The sequence below is a fragment of the Camelina sativa genome, chromosome 6 (assembly GCF_000633955.1).
Source record: "Camelina sativa cultivar DH55 chromosome 6, Cs, whole genome shotgun sequence".
NCBI classification, from domain to species: Eukaryota; Viridiplantae; Streptophyta; class Magnoliopsida; order Brassicales; family Brassicaceae; genus Camelina; species Camelina sativa.
In genome coordinates this window covers 23,543,568-23,561,452 of record NC_025690.1, presented here as the reverse complement: position 1 = coordinate 23,561,452, position 17,885 = coordinate 23,543,568, and the positions used below count along the sequence as shown (strand labels likewise).

At 34.3% G+C, this 17,885-nt stretch overlaps 3 protein-coding genes and 1 long non-coding RNA gene across 5 annotated transcripts in view; 2 read left to right on the top strand and 2 right to left on the bottom strand.

Moving 5' to 3' along the window:
* The window catches only part of LOC104699409 (phosphoenolpyruvate carboxylase 2-like), a 5,458-nt gene extending 4,036 nt beyond the window's left edge, over positions 1 to 1,422 (top strand). The window contains exons 9-11 of the mRNA XM_010414717.1: positions 5 to 417; positions 506 to 892; positions 981 to 1,422. Of these exons, the coding sequence (XP_010413019.1) occupies positions 5 to 417; positions 506 to 892; positions 981 to 1,274 (1,094 nt within the window). The 3' untranslated portion in view covers positions 1,275 to 1,422. The remainder of the gene's footprint in view (positions 1 to 4; positions 418 to 505; positions 893 to 980) is intronic.
* LOC104793185 (14-3-3-like protein GF14 mu) lies at positions 1,862 to 3,911 on the top strand. Of its 2 annotated transcripts, none has more exons than XM_010519487.2 (7): positions 1,862 to 2,105; positions 2,335 to 2,641; positions 2,735 to 2,822; positions 2,922 to 3,031; positions 3,116 to 3,264; positions 3,498 to 3,556; positions 3,637 to 3,911. In XM_010519487.2, the coding sequence occupies exons 1-7, from the start codon at positions 2,033 to 2,035 to the stop codon at positions 3,637 to 3,639; spliced, it is 789 nt and encodes a 262-aa protein (XP_010517789.1). In that variant the 5' UTR covers positions 1,862 to 2,032; the 3' UTR covers positions 3,640 to 3,911. The 2 variants fall into 2 exon arrangements, with proteins under 2 accessions (XP_010517789.1, XP_010517788.1); XM_010519486.2 differs by having other exon boundaries at positions 3,495 to 3,556.
* LOC104793184 (inactive TPR repeat-containing thioredoxin TTL3-like) lies at positions 4,056 to 7,076 on the bottom strand. The gene is made up of 7 exons (XM_010519484.2): positions 6,043 to 7,076; positions 5,754 to 5,949; positions 5,475 to 5,662; positions 5,049 to 5,382; positions 4,770 to 4,971; positions 4,574 to 4,680; positions 4,056 to 4,484 (listed from the first exon to the last, which is right to left on the bottom strand). Exons 1-7 carry the CDS (start codon positions 6,915 to 6,917, stop codon positions 4,332 to 4,334), a joined length of 2,055 nt encoding a protein of 684 aa, XP_010517786.1. The 5' UTR covers positions 6,918 to 7,076; the 3' UTR covers positions 4,056 to 4,331.
* On the bottom strand, positions 11,943 to 12,493 carry LOC104793183. Its single transcript, XR_769214.1, has 3 exons — positions 12,410 to 12,493; positions 12,278 to 12,332; positions 11,943 to 12,200 (listed from the first exon to the last, which is right to left on the bottom strand). It is a non-coding gene; the product is annotated as an uncharacterized LOC104793183 (long non-coding RNA).

Here is a 17,885-nt window from a genome sequence, read left to right as displayed (position 1 = left end):
AAAGATGCTGGTCGTTTATCTGCGGCTTGGCAGTTATACAAGACTCAAGAAGAGCTTGTGAAGGTGGCAAAAGAATATGGAGTCAAGCTCACAATGTTCCACGGAAGAGGTGGGACTGTAGGACGAGGAGGTGGACCTACCCATCTTGCTATTTTGTCTCAGCCTCCGGATACCATTCACGGGCAACTAAGAGTAACAGTTCAAGGTGAAGTTATCGAACAGTCTTTTGGAGAAGAGCACTTGTGCTTTAGAACTCTTCAGCGTTTCACGGCTGCTACACTTGAGCACGGAATGCATCCACCGGTTTCCCCTAAGCCTGAGTGGCGTGTCCTCATGGATGAAATGGCTATAATTGCCACTGAAGAATACCGTTCTGTTGTCTTCAAGGAGCCCCGTTTTGTTGAGTACTTCCGTCTGGTAAGCTCTTAACCAACACAATTACTCCTCTCATAAACAAATTGTAGGTGAACAAAGTCTTAACTTCTTGTTTGGGCTTGTGTTATAGGCGACACCTGAGCTCGAGTATGGAAGAATGAACATAGGAAGCCGACCAGCTAAACGTAAACCGAGCGGAGGAATCGAGTCACTGCGTGCAATCCCGTGGATCTTTGCGTGGACTCAGACAAGGTTTCACTTGCCCGTGTGGCTAGGTTTTGGAGGGGCATTCAAACGTGTGATCCAGAAGGACAACAAGAATCTCAACATGCTGAAAGAGATGTACAACCAATGGCCTTTCTTCCGTGTCACAATTGATTTAGTCGAAATGGTTTTCGCCAAAGGAGATCCAGGAATCGCAGCTCTGTACGACCGCCTCCTCGTCTCTGAAGAACTTCAGCCATTCGGTGAACAACTCCGAGTTAACTACCAAGAGACCAGACGCCTCCTACTCCAGGTATAAGTCTCTATAACTTGTAGGTGACCCTTGCTTTTAAGTCTATTTTAGCACTTAAACTAACCCGCACGCTTTCTTACCTTTCCAGGTCGCAGGTCACAAAGACATTCTAGAAGGTGACCCTTACTTAAGGCAAAGGCTGCAGCTACGTGACCCATACATCACGACACTGAACGTGTGCCAAGCCTACACACTGAAGCAGATCCGTGACCCAAGCTTCCACGTCAAAGTCAGGCCGCATCTTTCTAAGGAATACATGGAGTCTAGTCCAGCAGCTGAGCTGGTGAAGCTCAATCCAAAGAGCGAATACGCACCAGGACTTGAAGACACCGTTATCCTCACCATGAAGGGTATCGCTGCCGGTATGCAAAACACCGGTTAAGCAAGTTTAAACCGTCTTTGTACCATTCCTTAAAATCTATCCTATGTAACGTAATATGTTTATCCTATCATGTGATGAAATCTCTGACTCCCTCGTTTGTGTACGCTTGCTTTTAAATGAGTATATGATAATTTCTTAAGTTTTTTCATGTCGTTCAATTATTATATCTATGAAATATATATATTTCTGAAATGATGAAAACAAAAAAATAGCAAACAATTTATAAGAAAAGGTACAAAATTCAAAACAATAGAGTATTTGGTTGATTAGTAGATAGTGTAAAAACTAGTTGACCAAAAAACAAGATAGGTATTTTCTTATTTTTTATTAGATGAAATTTTGTTTTCCTATTGTAGTAGATAGGGATGAAATATAGAAGATTTAATCCATTATATGAATTGAAAAATAAATAAATATCATGAGAAGATAAAGTACAGATAAAATGAGTGGACTGGTGGATAGAGAGTGATGACATGTCATGATATAGTTGGGTAGTGGATCCCACGAGGAATAATATAAATGAATAAAATCACTTACAGACACTGACCTTTTTGAGTTTTGTTTTTAATTACCCCGTTAAACCCGCATTAATTACGCTTGTGTCCCCACGTCTCTCTCTGTGTTTCTCTTTCTTTGGTCTGGAGGAAAAATTAAAAAAACAAAACACACAAAAGAACAGCGATCGTCGACAGACTCGGGATCAGTCGGACAAAAAAGACATAAGCTTTTCGAATTTGAAATCTTGAGTAATCTCGGCCATGGCTTCTGGTAAAGAACGTGACACTTTCGTCTACCTCGCTAAGCTCTCTGAGCAAGCTGAGCGCTATGAAGGTAAAAAAAAAGAATCTTCTTATCTCCTTTTCGAATTGGTTCTATGTGTGGTTGTCAGGTCTAATTCTGCTCTGTTTTGATTTTTACTGGATTTTGATTTTTGTATCAAAAGGGTTTTAATCGTTTGGTTTGATTGGGATTTTTTTTTTTTGTCGATTGCGGAAATCAAAAGTCTTGATTTTTGTTTTTGACATGATGGGTTATTGTAAATGTGAATTCTTTTATACAGAGATGGTGGAATCAATGAAAAATGTTGCGAAATTGAACGTTGATCTGACGGTGGAAGAGAGGAACTTGCTCTCTGTGGGGTACAAGAACGTGATTGGTTCAAGGAGAGCTTCCTGGAGGATCTTCTCGTCGATTGAACAGAAGGAAGCTGTGAAAGGGAATGATGTTAATGTAAAAAGGATCAAAGATTATATGGAGAAGGTTGAGTTAGAGCTTGCTGACATATGCATTGATATTATGTCTGTCTTAGATGAGCATCTCATTCCATCGGCTTCTGAGGGTGAATCAACTGTCTTCTTCAACAAGATGTAAGCTCTCTATATATTGCTCTTTTTACAAATAATTTAGGTTTTAAGGTTATGTGTGTGAAGTGTTTTTTTGTTATTGGTATGTTTTTGCAGGAAAGGTGACTATTACCGCTATCTTGCTGAGTTCAAGTCAGGGAATGAGAGGAAAGAGGCTGCTGATCAGTCTTTGAAAGCCTATGAGGTGATCTACTTGTGCTCTATAGTGTTATTGACTACTTGATATACTCCTTTTTTCCTTGATTTTAGTTTTGAGTTGTTTTTTTGTGTGTTTCTTTTATAGATTGCTACTACTGCTGCTGAGGCTAAGCTCCCTCCAACACATCCTATCAGATTGGGTTTGGCTTTGAATTTCTCTGTCTTCTACTACGAGATCATGAACGCGCCTGAAAGGTTTAGGGATTGTTTATTATACTAAGAAAAGAAAAGACTCATTGTTGTGAAAATTTGAGATTGTTTTTTATCTTTTCTATTCAGGGCATGTCACCTTGCTAAGCAGGCGTTCGATGATGCTATCTCAGAGCTTGACACTCTGAACGAGGAATCATACAAAGACAGCACCTTAATAATGCAACTCCTTAGGGACAATCTGACCTTGTGGACTTCTGACATCCCAGAAGAAGGAGGTAATAATCATTCTGAACCTAACCAATCTCTTACCTTATGAGATGTTCCGTTTTAGTTTTTTTCTTCCCATTCTGGATGTATCTAGCCATTACTCAAATGTGATGTTTTGTTTTGCTTGGCAACAAACGAATCTGTTAGACATTTTAAGCATTTCCATGGACATTCTTGATGATAGATGGTTGAAATATTTTGCTGCGGATTCCAAATTTTTTTTTGCCTGTATATGCAGCAGATGATGCCCATAAGACGAATGGTTCTGCCAAAGCTGGTGCAGGTGGAGATATAGCAGAGGTAAAGTAGAAGGGATTCCTATCCTTGAAGTGAATCAAATTAGTCAAATCTGACACAAGATCTCTTTGCTCTTGATGCAGTGATCTGATATGTGTGCACCCATAATAGCGGCAGCCATGGTCATTATGTATCAAGAACAACTAAATGCGCGGTGAATAATAGCGAAACGTAGGGTTCCTCTGTTTCCTGTATCATTAATGTCTATGTTACTTGTACGATGGTTTAGTCCCAAATCTCTCTGGTTTGAATGTATTGCATCATTTGATGCCTGACTCACGACACTGCGTATTTGTAATTTATTTTTCAGTACTGTCTTCTTACTATATGTCCATATTATGGATCCAGTCTTTATATATCCCTTCATGTCTGAATTGGTAAGACAGAAGCTGTTTGGTTTTCAAGTACACACTCTTTCCATCTCCACTTCCCAACTCTGTTTCATTGGTGTGTTTGATTGAACCAACCACACCAATGAGAGAAATAGCATTCACAAGTTAAGTGAGGTGGAAATAGACAATGAAGCTTGCATTTCTTGAATCCTTCTGAACATTTACTCATATGTAATATAGCCAAAGCAAGTAGAGTCGAACTCCAAAAACAAAAAGAAAAAAAAGAATTAGAATCAAAACTAGAAGAAAGAATGAATAGTTTGTTGAATTTGATAGAATAGCTCTTTCCCCATCTTTCACAAAGATTGCTTTCTGAGTCTTTAAATAGGCTCTTCTGATCATCGAATCATAGGGAAGCAGAGAACTGATGAATAGGGCTTTCTCAATCATAAGAGAAAATGCTTTATAGAGTCCTCTAGAAACTGGTGGCTCGGACAAACCATCTCCTTCACTTTATCTCCATTCTTGTACATCTTAAATGTCGGAACTTTCCTGATACTCTCTGCTTTCGCCAACACCATGCTCTCCTCTACATCCACCTAATAACATTTCATTTCCTCGATTAGAACAGTGAGGAGAAACATAGGTTATATATACAAGTGTAGCGTATTTGGAATCTGTTCTTTACCTTAAAGAAATGTACTAATGGATACCGGAGACATAAAGTGTTGATGAAGGGAGAGATTTCTTCGCATTGTCGGTTTGATGATGATTTGAAATGAAACACAGAGACACCTGAACAAAAATGTTTCCATCCACTTGAGCAAGACATATGAAATCTCAAACCTTTCAGACACATTTGGTATTTTCTGTTTTAAACTTACCGGGAAGTGATACAGAGCTCTTGAACTTATCCAAAGTCGAAACCGCTTCAACTTCGTTGTTGAATCCTAAGCTTTTAGATTCTTGGCTTCTATTCACTAGCAAAGTTTTCGCTCTCTCTAAAGACTCTTCAACTTCGCTGTCTCCCGGAAGTTCCCTTCTCAAGAACTCATAATCTCTAACCGCATCCTCCCACCGACCAAGCTATATATTTTTAACAAACTATATGTCAATCAAATAAACTACACTAATTAACTGATTACAGTGAGTTCTAGTCTTACCTTTCCATATGAAGCAGCCCTTCTTAGAAGTGCCTTGATGTAACTAGGCTGGATTTTGAGCGCATGGTTACAATCTTCAACAGATTTCTCCCACAAACCGAGTTTATACCAACACGCTGCTCTGTTGCAGTACAAAACCGAGTTGGAGCCATCGTGCTTGAGACCGTCTCCATAAGCTACACTCGCTTCCGAGAATCTCCCCGTACTGAAAAGCTCATTACCACAAGTGCGTGCCCTCACAACCATCTTCACATTGTTTAAAACCGACGCTACCTCGGGATTGGTCTGGTCGAGCATTACAGCTCTCTCTGCCTTTACAACCGCATTCTCAAATCTGCAACAAACCTATCATCTTTACTCACTCACCGCCCGAGAAAATCAAACAAGCAACTAACAAAAAAACTTGTCCGAGTTTCGAAAGCTCACCTTCCTAATGCCGTATCAACCTGAGCTTGGATACAGAGCCCATAAGCTTCAGCTACCATACCAAAGAGTTTAGCTTGCAGTTGAGATTGGTAATGATGACGATCGAGTCTTGGCACGCAAGATATACAAAAATCTGAATTCTCTATTTGGTTAAGACGCAAAAAGGCTTCTGCTTTACAAGCTACAAGCTGTACCAAATCAATCAAAAATAGCAACCATTTGTTAAAAACATCTTTACAAGCAAATATCACCATTATGGCAATGAAGTCTCCCTCTTACCTGAGGAGACGTATCAGCGCCGTTTGCGATGGCTGCATCTGTTTCCTTAATAGCGGTTTTCCAATCTCCAATCTTTCGAGCCTCCGAGCATCGCCGGAGATGCTTCTCAAGCGTCTGTAGCCGTTGGAGATCAGCTTGATCCGGACATTGCCCGGGAAAACAAATATGACGTCTTGCATTCTCAGCTTCTCCCAATCTACAAGCAAACAATTCAATTCTTAGTCTTTAAAAACTAAAACACAGAGCGCAGCCACTTCCAAAAAAGCTAACTCTCAAGTCTCAAGATTACCTGAGATAAAGAGAAGCGAGTCGTTGGTGAGCTCTAGAGTAAGAAGGATCAAGCCTAACAGCTTCAAGACATTCTTTAACGGCTTCTCCTAACCGTCTTAACGCCGTTAAAGCCGCCGCACGGTTGCTTCTATAAGCAGCATTTTCCGGTGAAATCGAAATAGCTCTGTCGTAAAGCGATAGAGCTTCAGAGAACTTGCCTCTCCTATACATATCATTCCCCAGTCTCTTCAACTCCTCCGGGTTTTCGCCGTTGTTCCCCGCCGCCTTCCCTCCTCCGCCTCCGCTTCCGCTGCGTACAACGTTTCCGTGTCCGTAATTTCCAGTTCCTGTACAGAGAGTCTCAGTCCTGGTTGAGGTCCGGCTCGACATTCCGGTTTTCAAGATCCGACCCGACGGGCAGATGTTTCCGGCAGGTAAAACGCCGGGACTCGGCGACACTGCCGACGTAGCGCCACTACCACCTCCCTGCGGCGAGGTGAAGTAGCTAGAGCCAGAGAAGATCAACGGCGTACCGGTGGAAGAAGATCTTCGATGACCCGGTTTAAGATTCCGGGTGGTGGTGGTTCCGGATCCGGGGCTAGAAATCTCGCCGGAGTGACTCTCCAAACGCTTGGCCATCACCGACGGTTTGGCAGAAGCAGCAGAGCCCGAAGAGGAGCCAGAGCTGCTAGTAGGAGTAGCAGCGGCAGAAGAAGAAGAAGAAGAAGCAGAGCCACGTGGCATTAAGGTAGAGACAGGAGAACCCAGATCGAGTTCTCTGAAGTCAGGTTTGTTGACGTCCTCATCATCATCATCGTGTCTCTTTAAATCACGGAATCTACCAGTAATTGAATCTATAGCAGGTTCTAAAGAAAGCCTTCTAGAATGAGACATCACTACTCTTTAATGGCTTCTTCTTCTCAGAAAGCACCGGACCACACCGAAGCTTTTTAACGCCGGACGACAGAAGAAACAAGTACTGAGAGTCCAGAGAGAAGAGAGAGAGAAGAAGAAGAAGAAGAAAAAAAATAAAGTGCAAGACAGATCAAATAATAAGGAACTCAGAGATTAACCTTGATTAATTAATTAATAAAAAAAAAAGATTACGAAATTTTTATTTACACTGTGATTATGACATTGATCTTCTTCTTTGTTCATCTCACGAGTCTCTCTCTCTCTTCACTCCCGTGTCTTCACGGCTACTTGTCGTTGATGAAATTTATTCGGTGATTTTTTTATCTAATTTTATATTATAACTTATACTATAGTCTATAGAATAGTTGACTTCTTTTGGGTTAAATCACTGTATTCGAACACTAATAACTGTTGGAACTACAATTTTGACAACATAGCTTTAGCCATCTTTCCGGTGAATTTTCCGGTGATGTCCATCATCGGAATGACCGGTTTAAAGACTTTTTGAATTCCTTGTAATGAGCACTATAACATAGTGTAGTTACTTGTCAAAATCGTTGTTATAATGAATGAGAAGTGGTTAGCTTGAGATGAGTGACCGTTACGCAAACCACACATGCCTTTGTGTCGTATCAAACTGAGCTCGAGTTTGGGTCTTGGTTAATGGGCCTTTAGGTCCAACAAGATATGTCGTTTTGCATAATGAAGTCGAGAGTTGAAATCTTATCAACTCCAAACGGAATAGTTAGTCGTTCCGGAAATCTCACTAACGTGTGATACTCGGGCGCGTCTTCAGCTCACCTCAACTCCCCGATATCTCAGTCCACGGGCCCAGATTTTGTGGAGAGCATCTCGTCGTTCTCTCCATATAAATACAGAGCTCTCTCGTTCATTGTTTCATACACTTGCGAAGAAACAAAACTCAAAACAGCAAAAGTCCAACTCTCTCTCACTCCTCTTTCTCTCTCTAAGAAACGTAAGTGTTATCAAGAGTGTATCGTTGAGCCAACGTTCGTTTGAGTCCGAAATCAAGTGCTGTGATTCGGGCTCGTCTCGGTTGTATCCTGGGATCCATGTACTCACTAATCCGCCACACTGCGGGAGCTACTTTGGGTTAAGGAAAGAGATCATATCTCGCCTCCGAGAATCTATTCTTTCTTTATCGTTTTACATAGGCATCATATTCGTTATCTAATATATTTGGATTTTCGCGGTCCTACAATAACTAGACTTTTTCATAATATTAACATACTTAATGTCCACAATACTATAAATTAGAACATTTAACACTTTGCTAACTACATATATTTTCATATTATCGCTAACTAATTGCTGTAAAGAAAACGAATTATGATAATACATGTTTTATATACATTGCATCTAATCTAGGGGTTATGTGTAAGAGACTAAGCGTAAAAACTCTGGAATGTATAATTTAAGTATTTAAATAGATGCTTTCTGACGTGAAGTTAGTGTATGGTTTAAATTCGTTTTTTGCTGAAAATGTCAAGGCACGCAGATGCAAGCACGTTCACTCTCATGTTCCCAAAATGTTACTCTATCAGATATCAGAGTTTTTTAATTCAATTTACAGACTACTACTACGGTTACTATACACTAGCCATAAGCAAAGGTATCATATTGGAATTTTATTAAAAAACCTTGGTAGGATATTTAATGCACCACAGACATGTTACTATTTGATCTTTATTACATTTTGTTTGTTGCATTGTAGACTTTGTAGTAGTATATGTTTTTTGTTTCATTTATCAAACCCACTTTCAGGGGTCGTTGTAAAGAAGACCCGCATTAAATTGGCCGACTCAATTGATTATATAGTAATCAGACATTAGTTGTATTTTTAACTTTTTTGGTGAGAACATTAGTGTTTTTAACTAGTGTATAGATTTTTTTAAAAATTATAAACAAAAAAAAAATCCTAACAAGAATTAACATTTGAAGAAAGTAGATCTATTGATTATTTCAATAAAATAGAAGAATTTTTTTAAAAAATCATGAATTAAAAATAATATGTCAAAGATCACTGACTTTTGGAGCTTTGGTTAAACTAATTTGACCAACTTTTATTATGAGAAGAAATAATTAGTTTTGCCAGAAAATGCCACATAGAGAATTCAACCCTTCGTACTCAGAGACAGCGAAGATTGAGTGCAAGATCGTCTTTTTATCATAGATGTATTTATCAAGCCAGCCAAACTTTTGTTTAAGCCACCATATTTATTTTGCCCAAAAAAAAATAAAAAACCACCATATTTATTGTACTATTAGAAGTAATTTTCTTAAAATGTGAATAGCCTATTTAATACTCCATATACATGACATAAATGAATATTAGTAGTTAGTAATTACAATAGATATGAGAGGGAAAGAAAAAAACAAATGAAGTTCAATATCTAATGCAGAGCTGGCAACTGTTTACGGGTGTCCTTTTGATAAGGCTGTCTCATACTTCTCTTTTCTTTTCATGGGGATTAGATTACTAAATTAGTATTCAATTCCTTAAAATTCATAATTGCTTTGTTGTAGATTGTAGTATAAGTAAGTAGTTTTTTTTGTTACTAGTAAACCATTGCGCCGTCCCACATAGTCCGTACCGTTCAGACCTACGGAACCACTAACTACATTGAACCAAGCACCATGCACGCCTTCATTATTTCACCAACAAAAGAAAAATATATATTCTTAATTAAGAAGACTTATAAAGAAAAAAAAAAAAAAGAGAACGGTGTTGCGGTAAAACAGGGATAATGCAAAACGGTGATCATGCCAGCTGGGTGACTCTTAATTTCACTGTTATTATTATGCATGCCAGCTAACGTACAGAGTCTCATCATGTTGACGGGGTTTTAACACCGACGGTTCACGGTTTATTCGAAAAACTTGACTTCGAGCTCGAGCCCGCCAAAAAAACTTGAGATGGATGACGATAGTAGTGACTCTACTAAATCTTGGTTAAAAAAAAACAGCTCTCAATTTTGGTGAAATATGCACTTCAACATAAGAGTAGCTTTCAGAATATTTACTATGGTTTGACATTTGTATAAATATTAATTAGGAGCAATTGAAAATATATTTCATTATTACTATCATAATTCATAAACGGCAGTTCCAAGAGAAAAGTTAGTCTAAAACGACACTTGCTTTATGAATGAAAGGAATATTAGTTGTATTACTTTCCTCATATTTTCAAAATTCATTTTTTAATAAATTTGGACACTATTTGCATTAATAGCAAAAGACCACACCAATCACACCATTTACAATTAGTCTGTTTTATTCAACGTATATCACATTGTTTGTTCCGCCGGAGACATACAAAACATACTACAATGCGCAGGCTGTAATGTTTGAGCATGAATGACCCCAATCAAAAGTGGACAAAAGAGGAAATGTGTGGAGATTAAACAAATAAGTGCAATTAGCTGCTAATGATGTGTTTTTCTATATACTCATTGAATCACTGTCGGGGAATCTTATTTGGTAATTATAATCACAAGATTCAGGTTTCATACAAAATAAAAGAAGGAATCTTAGTTTTTTACTACTAAAATTTTACCGGTCGGCAAGCATGAAGCATACTTTATTACGTAATCAACTACAGTAGTTAGAATGATTCTTGATCTTAGTCTAGGTATTATGGCTTTAAATTTGATGGTTGGTTTGGAGTGTGCCGAGAGAAAACAAGATTTCTAACCTTGTAACTTGTAAGTGCTTATAATTTCACATGAAACAAATTAAGTCAAATCGTTAGTTCTTTGTAAGTTGTAATAACTTCACGTGACAATTATTATAATTTATAAATTCTCTTTTTCGTATTGCCGAATACGTCCATTGGCGGTCGTGATATATTCTCTATCTATCTGTATCTGTTGCACCATGATCCATGATTCTTGATAACTAATCTATACGTATGAGAATTATCAGGTTCTTTTTAATTATTATTCGATTTATCAGTTTACCAAAAGCTAATCCACGCTTGTCTAAGCTTAACCAACTATGATTATTAATTAAGGGTATCCAATGTTTCGTCAATAGAATTTTTATTTTATTTTCAAACTTAAGATCATAATGTCAGTGCAAGCAAAGAATATATGTACAGATCGCATTACCGTCCAACTCGCATTTTTCTTTTGTCATCCCACCCGCAATTTTTTAAAGTTACATACCTTTACTCTAAAATTTCTATAGTAAGCAAGTACTTTTCTTTATAGTGAAATAGTTAACTAAATTCTATAATTGGTGCGTGAAAACAATGCTGGCGGAAATAGGTTTGGTCAGTCGATGATGTGACTTTAAATTTATACATAGGCGTCAAGTTATAAGAACTGCAAATTATTGTAGTTTGATGAAATGAAATATCTTTTAAAGACGCATGTGTGGATAATTGGAAATATTAGACTATCACTACAAAAAAAGGTTGTATTACATCACTTATTTTACATATTTGCATCATGTATAATTGATGCAAATAAGTTTTACATCATTTATATAACTGATTTATGATTTGGTGATGCAAATATTTTGCATCAGTTTAAAAAATATTTGCATCAATTATTGTTATCGATGTTAAGATGTATCACTTGTAAAAAAAATGATGATAAGTTTTGTATCATTTATTATAAATGTTGTTAAATTTGTATCAATTAATATAAGTGATATTACTATTTGTAACAATTATTATAATTGATGTTAAATTTTTGTATCAACTAGAAGTAGTGATGTAAAAATTAATGCCAATTTTTATAATTAATTTCCAATAATTATGTTATTTTCAATTTTTAAATATAATTTTCGTATTACTAATTTATTTGATTAATAAAACATATTTTTTAATAATTATTATATTTTGAATAGCAAAATATTTTTTATTAATCATTATAATTTGAATAGCAAAAACAGTTGAAAATATCTATTAAAATCTCAATAAAAGTATATTTAAATCTTTACTAATTACATCACCATCAAATCTTATTCAAACCCTAGTAAGATACATCATCATCTACTTTTTATAGAAAAAAAATAGTGATATGATCCAAAATTACAATTGAGCAATGATTCCTTCCGCGTTTATGAAACACATCTTGCTTTTGTTCCATGTTACTCTTGCGGACATTATTCCTTCATCTTGAAAACGGTTTCTTCTATAATAGCTACGCCTCTTCTACATGTAGAATAATGATTGTAAGTTGACTATGGCAAAGGATCATTTGAATTATCATGGTGCTTGTGAATATCTTCATACTACAAAAAACAAAAAAAATAACTATCTCTTGAATATTGTTTGATATAGAAAATATTATTTGAAAGTATAAGAATACCTTTACATTATCTTTTCCCAAACCATGTAGGAGTACATACATGTCAATCTCCTCACTGTTTACAAAATCATGATTAGAACATAAACAAAAACTTATAACAAAGCAAAATATGAGAATGAAGGTAATCACAACCTTTGAGATAAATGGAATCGAAGCTTCGACATATGTAGATTTATTGATGAAATTGAGAAAGTAAAAACCTCCCAAAAAATAAAAAGAGCATGAGATGGAGAAGAACTAACAGTTATAAATTAAGTGAACGTGAGATTGAAGAAAAAAATATTGAGGATCCCTCAAAAAAAGGAATGAGTTAATTAGTTATTTTTAAGGAAAATGCTATTTTTATTTTGTGGTAAAATATTTAAAACATTTATTACTTGTTTAAAAGAATATTTTTCACATTTTCTAAAATGGAAATTGAGGATATACATGAGATATATAAACAAAATTCGAAATTGTGTTTATTTCGGAACCATAAACAATTTTTAACAAAAATTTATAAAGATTTAAGGTTTTAATAAATTAATTGTTATTATTTTGTATTTATTGCCAAATCAAACAGTGTATATACGGTAGAAAGAATATTATATATATATATATATATATTATTTTGTAAATTAAGAAAAAAACCTAGAATGTAATTAGATATTTAAATAGAGATTAAAAAAACTGAAAATGATTAAAAACTAATAAATTAATATATTTATATATTTATATTCATTTTATTTGTTAATGATTATGCATGTTTGTTTTATTAGCTTCAAATTTCTTAACTGATACAAATTAAGAGTAAATAACATCAGTTCATTTAATCGATATAAAACAATTAAATATCTATATGGTTTTTACAATCGATGCGAAATCATATAATTAGCATAAATTTTTATTGATGTAAATTTGTATCAATTATTTTAAGTAATGTTAGTATAAATTATAAATTATATCGATTGTTTAAGTGATGTAAAATTATATTTTGTATCAATATTTTAAAGTGATGTAAATTAATATCAATTTATATCAATTTTTCTGAATTGATGTAAATCAGATTACTTATGGCATCAGTTATTTGAATTGATGTTAAATGTTATTTTTGTATCATTCATAAAAAAGTAATTCAAATTTAAATCATTTATTTATTTGATACAATCTAACTGATGCAACATGCCCTTTTTTTGTAGTGGAAGGCCTGCATGGTGCTTGGTTTTTGGTTCAATGTAGTTAGTGGTTCCGTCGGTCTGAACGGGACGGACTATTTGGAACGGCGCAACGGTTAACTAGTTAAAAAATTTCGATTACCAAAAACTACACTACAACAAAGCAATTATTAATTTTAAAGAATTAAATACTAACTTAGTAATCTAATCCCCATAAAAAAAGAAAGAGAACTATGAGACAGCCTTATCAAAAGGACACCCGTAAACAATTGCCAGCTCTGCATTAGATAGATATATTGAACTTCATTTGTGTTTTTTTTTTGTTCTTATCACTAAACACAGAAGGCTTTGCAGTTTGTAATAATATACCACTACCCATTAATCAAGTAAGAAGAAGAACCCTTTGATGAATTGTTTCAATCATCCTTCACTAATCATATAAGCATATGCTCACATGATCGAGCATCTAACCTCATGTGGCAACATATAACATCATGGCAATATATAATTGATCTTTTAAACTTACTAATACACTACAAAAAAAGGGCATGTTGCAACGGTGGTGATCATGCCAGCTGGGTGACTCTTTCACTGTTATTATTATTGTGCATGCCAGCTAACGTCCACAGTCTTATATCATGTAACGGGGGTTTAACACCGACGGTTCGTAAAACTTGACTTCAATCGAGCCCGCCAAAACTTGAGATGGATGACGATAGTGACTCTACTAATTAATCTTGGTTCAACAAAACCAACTCTCAATTTTGGTGAAATGTGCACTTCAAAATAAGATTAGCTTTCAGAATTTTTACTATGGTTTGACATTTGTATAAATATTTTTTATCGGATGTCCCCGAAGGGACTGACATTTGTATAAATATTAATTAGGAGCAAATGAAATAGTATTTATTATTATCATAATTCATAGACGACACTTGCTTTATTGAATGGTATTAAATTCCACATATTTTAAAAATTTCAGTTTTTTAATAAATTTGGACATCGTTTGCATTAATAGCAAAAGACCACATCAAATCTCAGTTACAAACCCAAGTTCAAAATCCAATTTGTCTATTTATTTTATCAAATTTACAAGCCCATATACTTTTTAATAGTATTGGGTTAATTTTTTTAAATGGGTTGTCTTTCTTAAATAAAATTAGAATCATATTTTTCATCAAAGAGACTTGAATTTTTATAAATATTTTTTCGGTTTCAGTTAAAATTTACTCTAGCTATTTTTTTTCTAGATCCACCACTGCCAATACATAAATCACATCCCCTAGAACTGAAAGCAACTTATTGATTTTCTGTGCTTCCTTCATACGCTCCCCTTGCATGTTAGTCTTTCCTAACCTCTCACTTCCGGCTAAATCTACAAGCCAAAGCTTGCTTTTTGTACAATCACCATTCATCAGGTTTTTGGCTAAAACCATTATAGAGAGCATGTTGCAAACATAGGTTACTATATTAAACAACCCTCATAATGTGATATAAAATGTTAGAAAGGGAATCATTCAGTCCATGTGGTTTGGACTTAATTATGTAAAGAATTCTTACTTCTTTGATGGTGAAGATGTTGCCAACAGGTCTCTTATCTGTTCATTATAGACCTCAATGACACTAACCGATATACTTAGGCGGCGGTTTTATAAACGTAGCCAAAGTCCTTAGGCTAAGGAATGACGACCAGATCAGTTTTGATGTAGAAGGTCTTTCACCTCGTCAATATTATCCTCCTCAATATATAATATGATATGATGAACATATGATGCACAACTCATTTCTCAAAGGTTTTAATTACAAAACTGAGATGGAGAAGAAATTGAACTTTATGAATATATGAAGTCTCAAATGAGGCTTAAATACCACTATAATATCATGGATATACTTGGTATGGCTTAATATTTTATAATATACATTAGTTAATAACATAAGTTAGTTTTTTATTTTTGGGTTTGTTAAAAATTTATAACCATCTAAAGAGATTAATAATTTATTCGTTTTCCACTTAAAACGGAAAATAACATTATAAATAATAATGAAATTATATTTTTTTTGTCAATAAAGAGATTGTTCTCATCACAATTTATTATATATGGTATTAAAAATTTTAGTTAGTTTGTTAATGTAATTATATATGGTATTAAGACCATGTAAAGGTATAACTCTTAACTAATTTTATTTTGTTAATGCTATAATTGATTCTGCTTTTTAACCTTTTAAGAACGTTTCAACGATACCACTAACGAAGCCTTCTCTTTTGTATGTTGTAGACCTCTTAATGGAGTAGAGTTCATGGAAAAAAAATTGTTCTTTTGAAAATTATAATCTGTTGTAAATTTGTATACAGTATAGATGGGTTAATTTGGAGCTTTTTGTTGTTTCCTGTTTTTTCAAAAAAAAAAATAATAATAAATTAAGTTTTATTCTTGGATTTTGGAACTTTTAAATTCTTAAATTTTTGAGAAATAGTGCCTAAGTATATATACGCAAAATCTCATCACCGCAAATATAAACAAAACTATAACTAACCTTTCAGATATGAATTTTGAATAGATTATACAACATTTACAATGACACACCTTCTTCTAATCTTTATCTCCATTTGGTTAATAGTAGTCTTACCTGAAACAAAAGAAACTGATTAGCTTTTAATCGGTTTGGATACAGTTGATTTTTTTTTAAAGTTCTTATCTGTTTTTCTTTCCTTTCCCGAAAAGTCAAATTTATGATGTTTGGAGTAAATAATCCTTTAGAAAACAAACAAGCAGTACCTCATTTTCACTATATTCTAACAAGTACCTCACCTTTGTCAAAATTACAGTACAGCAATAGATTCACATAAAATTCCACATTATATATATATATATATATATATATATATTTATACAAAATATTATTCAACAAAATAAACTGGTAGATAAATCAAATTTCAACCCATATGATAACGTAAAATATATATATATATATATATATATATTAGTTTGCATTGAGTAAACCCTAAAGAATTTATCTATATATATTTTAGTTTGCATTGAGTACACCCTAAGGATCTCCAATTCTACTCTATTTTAGAGTCAAATCTCTATTTTAGATCAACATTTGCTCCAACCCTATTCTATATTTTGCTCTAAAATAGAGAAAATGATAGGATTGCTCTATATCAGTGTTCAAGAAAGCGGTCTAGGCGGCCGCTTAGGCGCCGTCTAGGCGCTAGGCGCTCAGCAGACGCCTAGACGACCGCTTAGACCGCCTAAAATCACAAATTTTTTATTTTAATGTATGTTTTATTTTTAACTACATATATTTAAAATTTTAAGTTTTATATTCATATAAATATTTATAAATGTTTATATGTTATTAATCTAAATTAAAGAAATGTATTTTTACTAATTTTAGTTTATGATTTATTATTATTTATTTCTTCTAACATATATTTTTATATAATTTTACATATAATATCATATATATAATGTTCATATTGTAAACGCCTAAACCGTCTAAAAACGTTTAAAATTCCGACTAGGCGTTCTAGGCGCTAGGCGCTGGGTCACCGCCCACATACCGCCGAGCGCTTTCTTGAACACTGCTCTATATATAGAGCAACTCTATTCTTACCTCTATTTTTTTTACATTAACTCTATTTTAGAGTTGAAAATAGAGTAATACATTGGAAGGAAACAATGTTCTATTTTTGAGTTGCTGTATTTTAGAGAAAAAAATAGAGATATATGTTGGAGATGATCAGAATTTATCTTTATATATTGAATAAACAAAACTGAAACTAAATAAATGTTGAATAATATGTTGAGTAAATCAAAAGTATAGTTTGAATATTATATATTATATGTGGCAGAATAATAGTGTCGAAGGGAAAAAAAATATGCTCAATTCCATCTTTCTAGGCCCAAACTGAACCTTTTCACGTTTACAAATATGATTAAACTCATCTATTAAATAAGTTTGTGTACAGTATAGATGAGTTTTGAAGCTTTGTATTGTTTCCTGTTTTTTTTTTTTTTTTTTAAATTAAGTTTTATTCTTGGATTTTGGAACTTTTAAATTCTTAAACTTTTGAGAAGTAGTGCCTAAGTAAATTATTGGCGAACAAAAGAAATATTCATTTTCTCTCAGTATGTAGGAAATCATTTAAGTCGAGAGTTGAATTGAATGATATTGGCCGTATTGTGGCGGGTGCTAGGTAGGGGGCATAAAGCGTTGTGATAGGGACAAATCAATATAGATATGCATATGATGAGTGAGCTTATTACATGAGTTTGCTCAATTAATTCGGCTCTTTCTTGTCAATTCTGCCTTAAATCCATTATTCTCGGAAGCTCCCGTTCGTGTCATTTCACTAATGACATTTATATTCCCCCAAATCTGTATTAGCGAGACTTTATATGTAGCCCAAACTAACACAAAGAATTTGACTCCCCACTATAGGTTGG

Coding starts and splice junctions, on each gene's coding strand:
- LOC104793185 (XM_010519486.2), top strand. CDS start 2,033: ATGGCTTCTGGTAAAGAACGTGACACTTTCGTCTACCTCGCTAAGCTC. Junction 2,106..2,334: donor GCAAGCTGAGCGCTATGAAG/GTAAAAAAAAAG, acceptor TCTTTTATACAG/AGATGGTGGAATCAATGAAA. Junction 3,265..3,494: donor TGACATCCCAGAAGAAGGAG/GTAATAATCATT, acceptor CTGTATATGCAG/CAGATGATGCCCATAAGACG.
- LOC104793184 (XM_010519484.2), bottom strand. CDS start 6,917: ATGTCTCATTCTAGAAGGCTTTCTTTAGAACCTGCTATAGATTCAATT. Junction 5,950..6,042: donor CTCGCTTCTCTTTATCTCAG/GTAATCTTGAGA, acceptor GTTTGCTTGTAG/ATTGGGAGAAGCTGAGAATG. Junction 4,681..4,769: donor GAGCTCTGTATCACTTCCCG/GTAAGTTTAAAA, acceptor ATTTTTGTTCAG/GTGTCTCTGTGTTTCATTTC.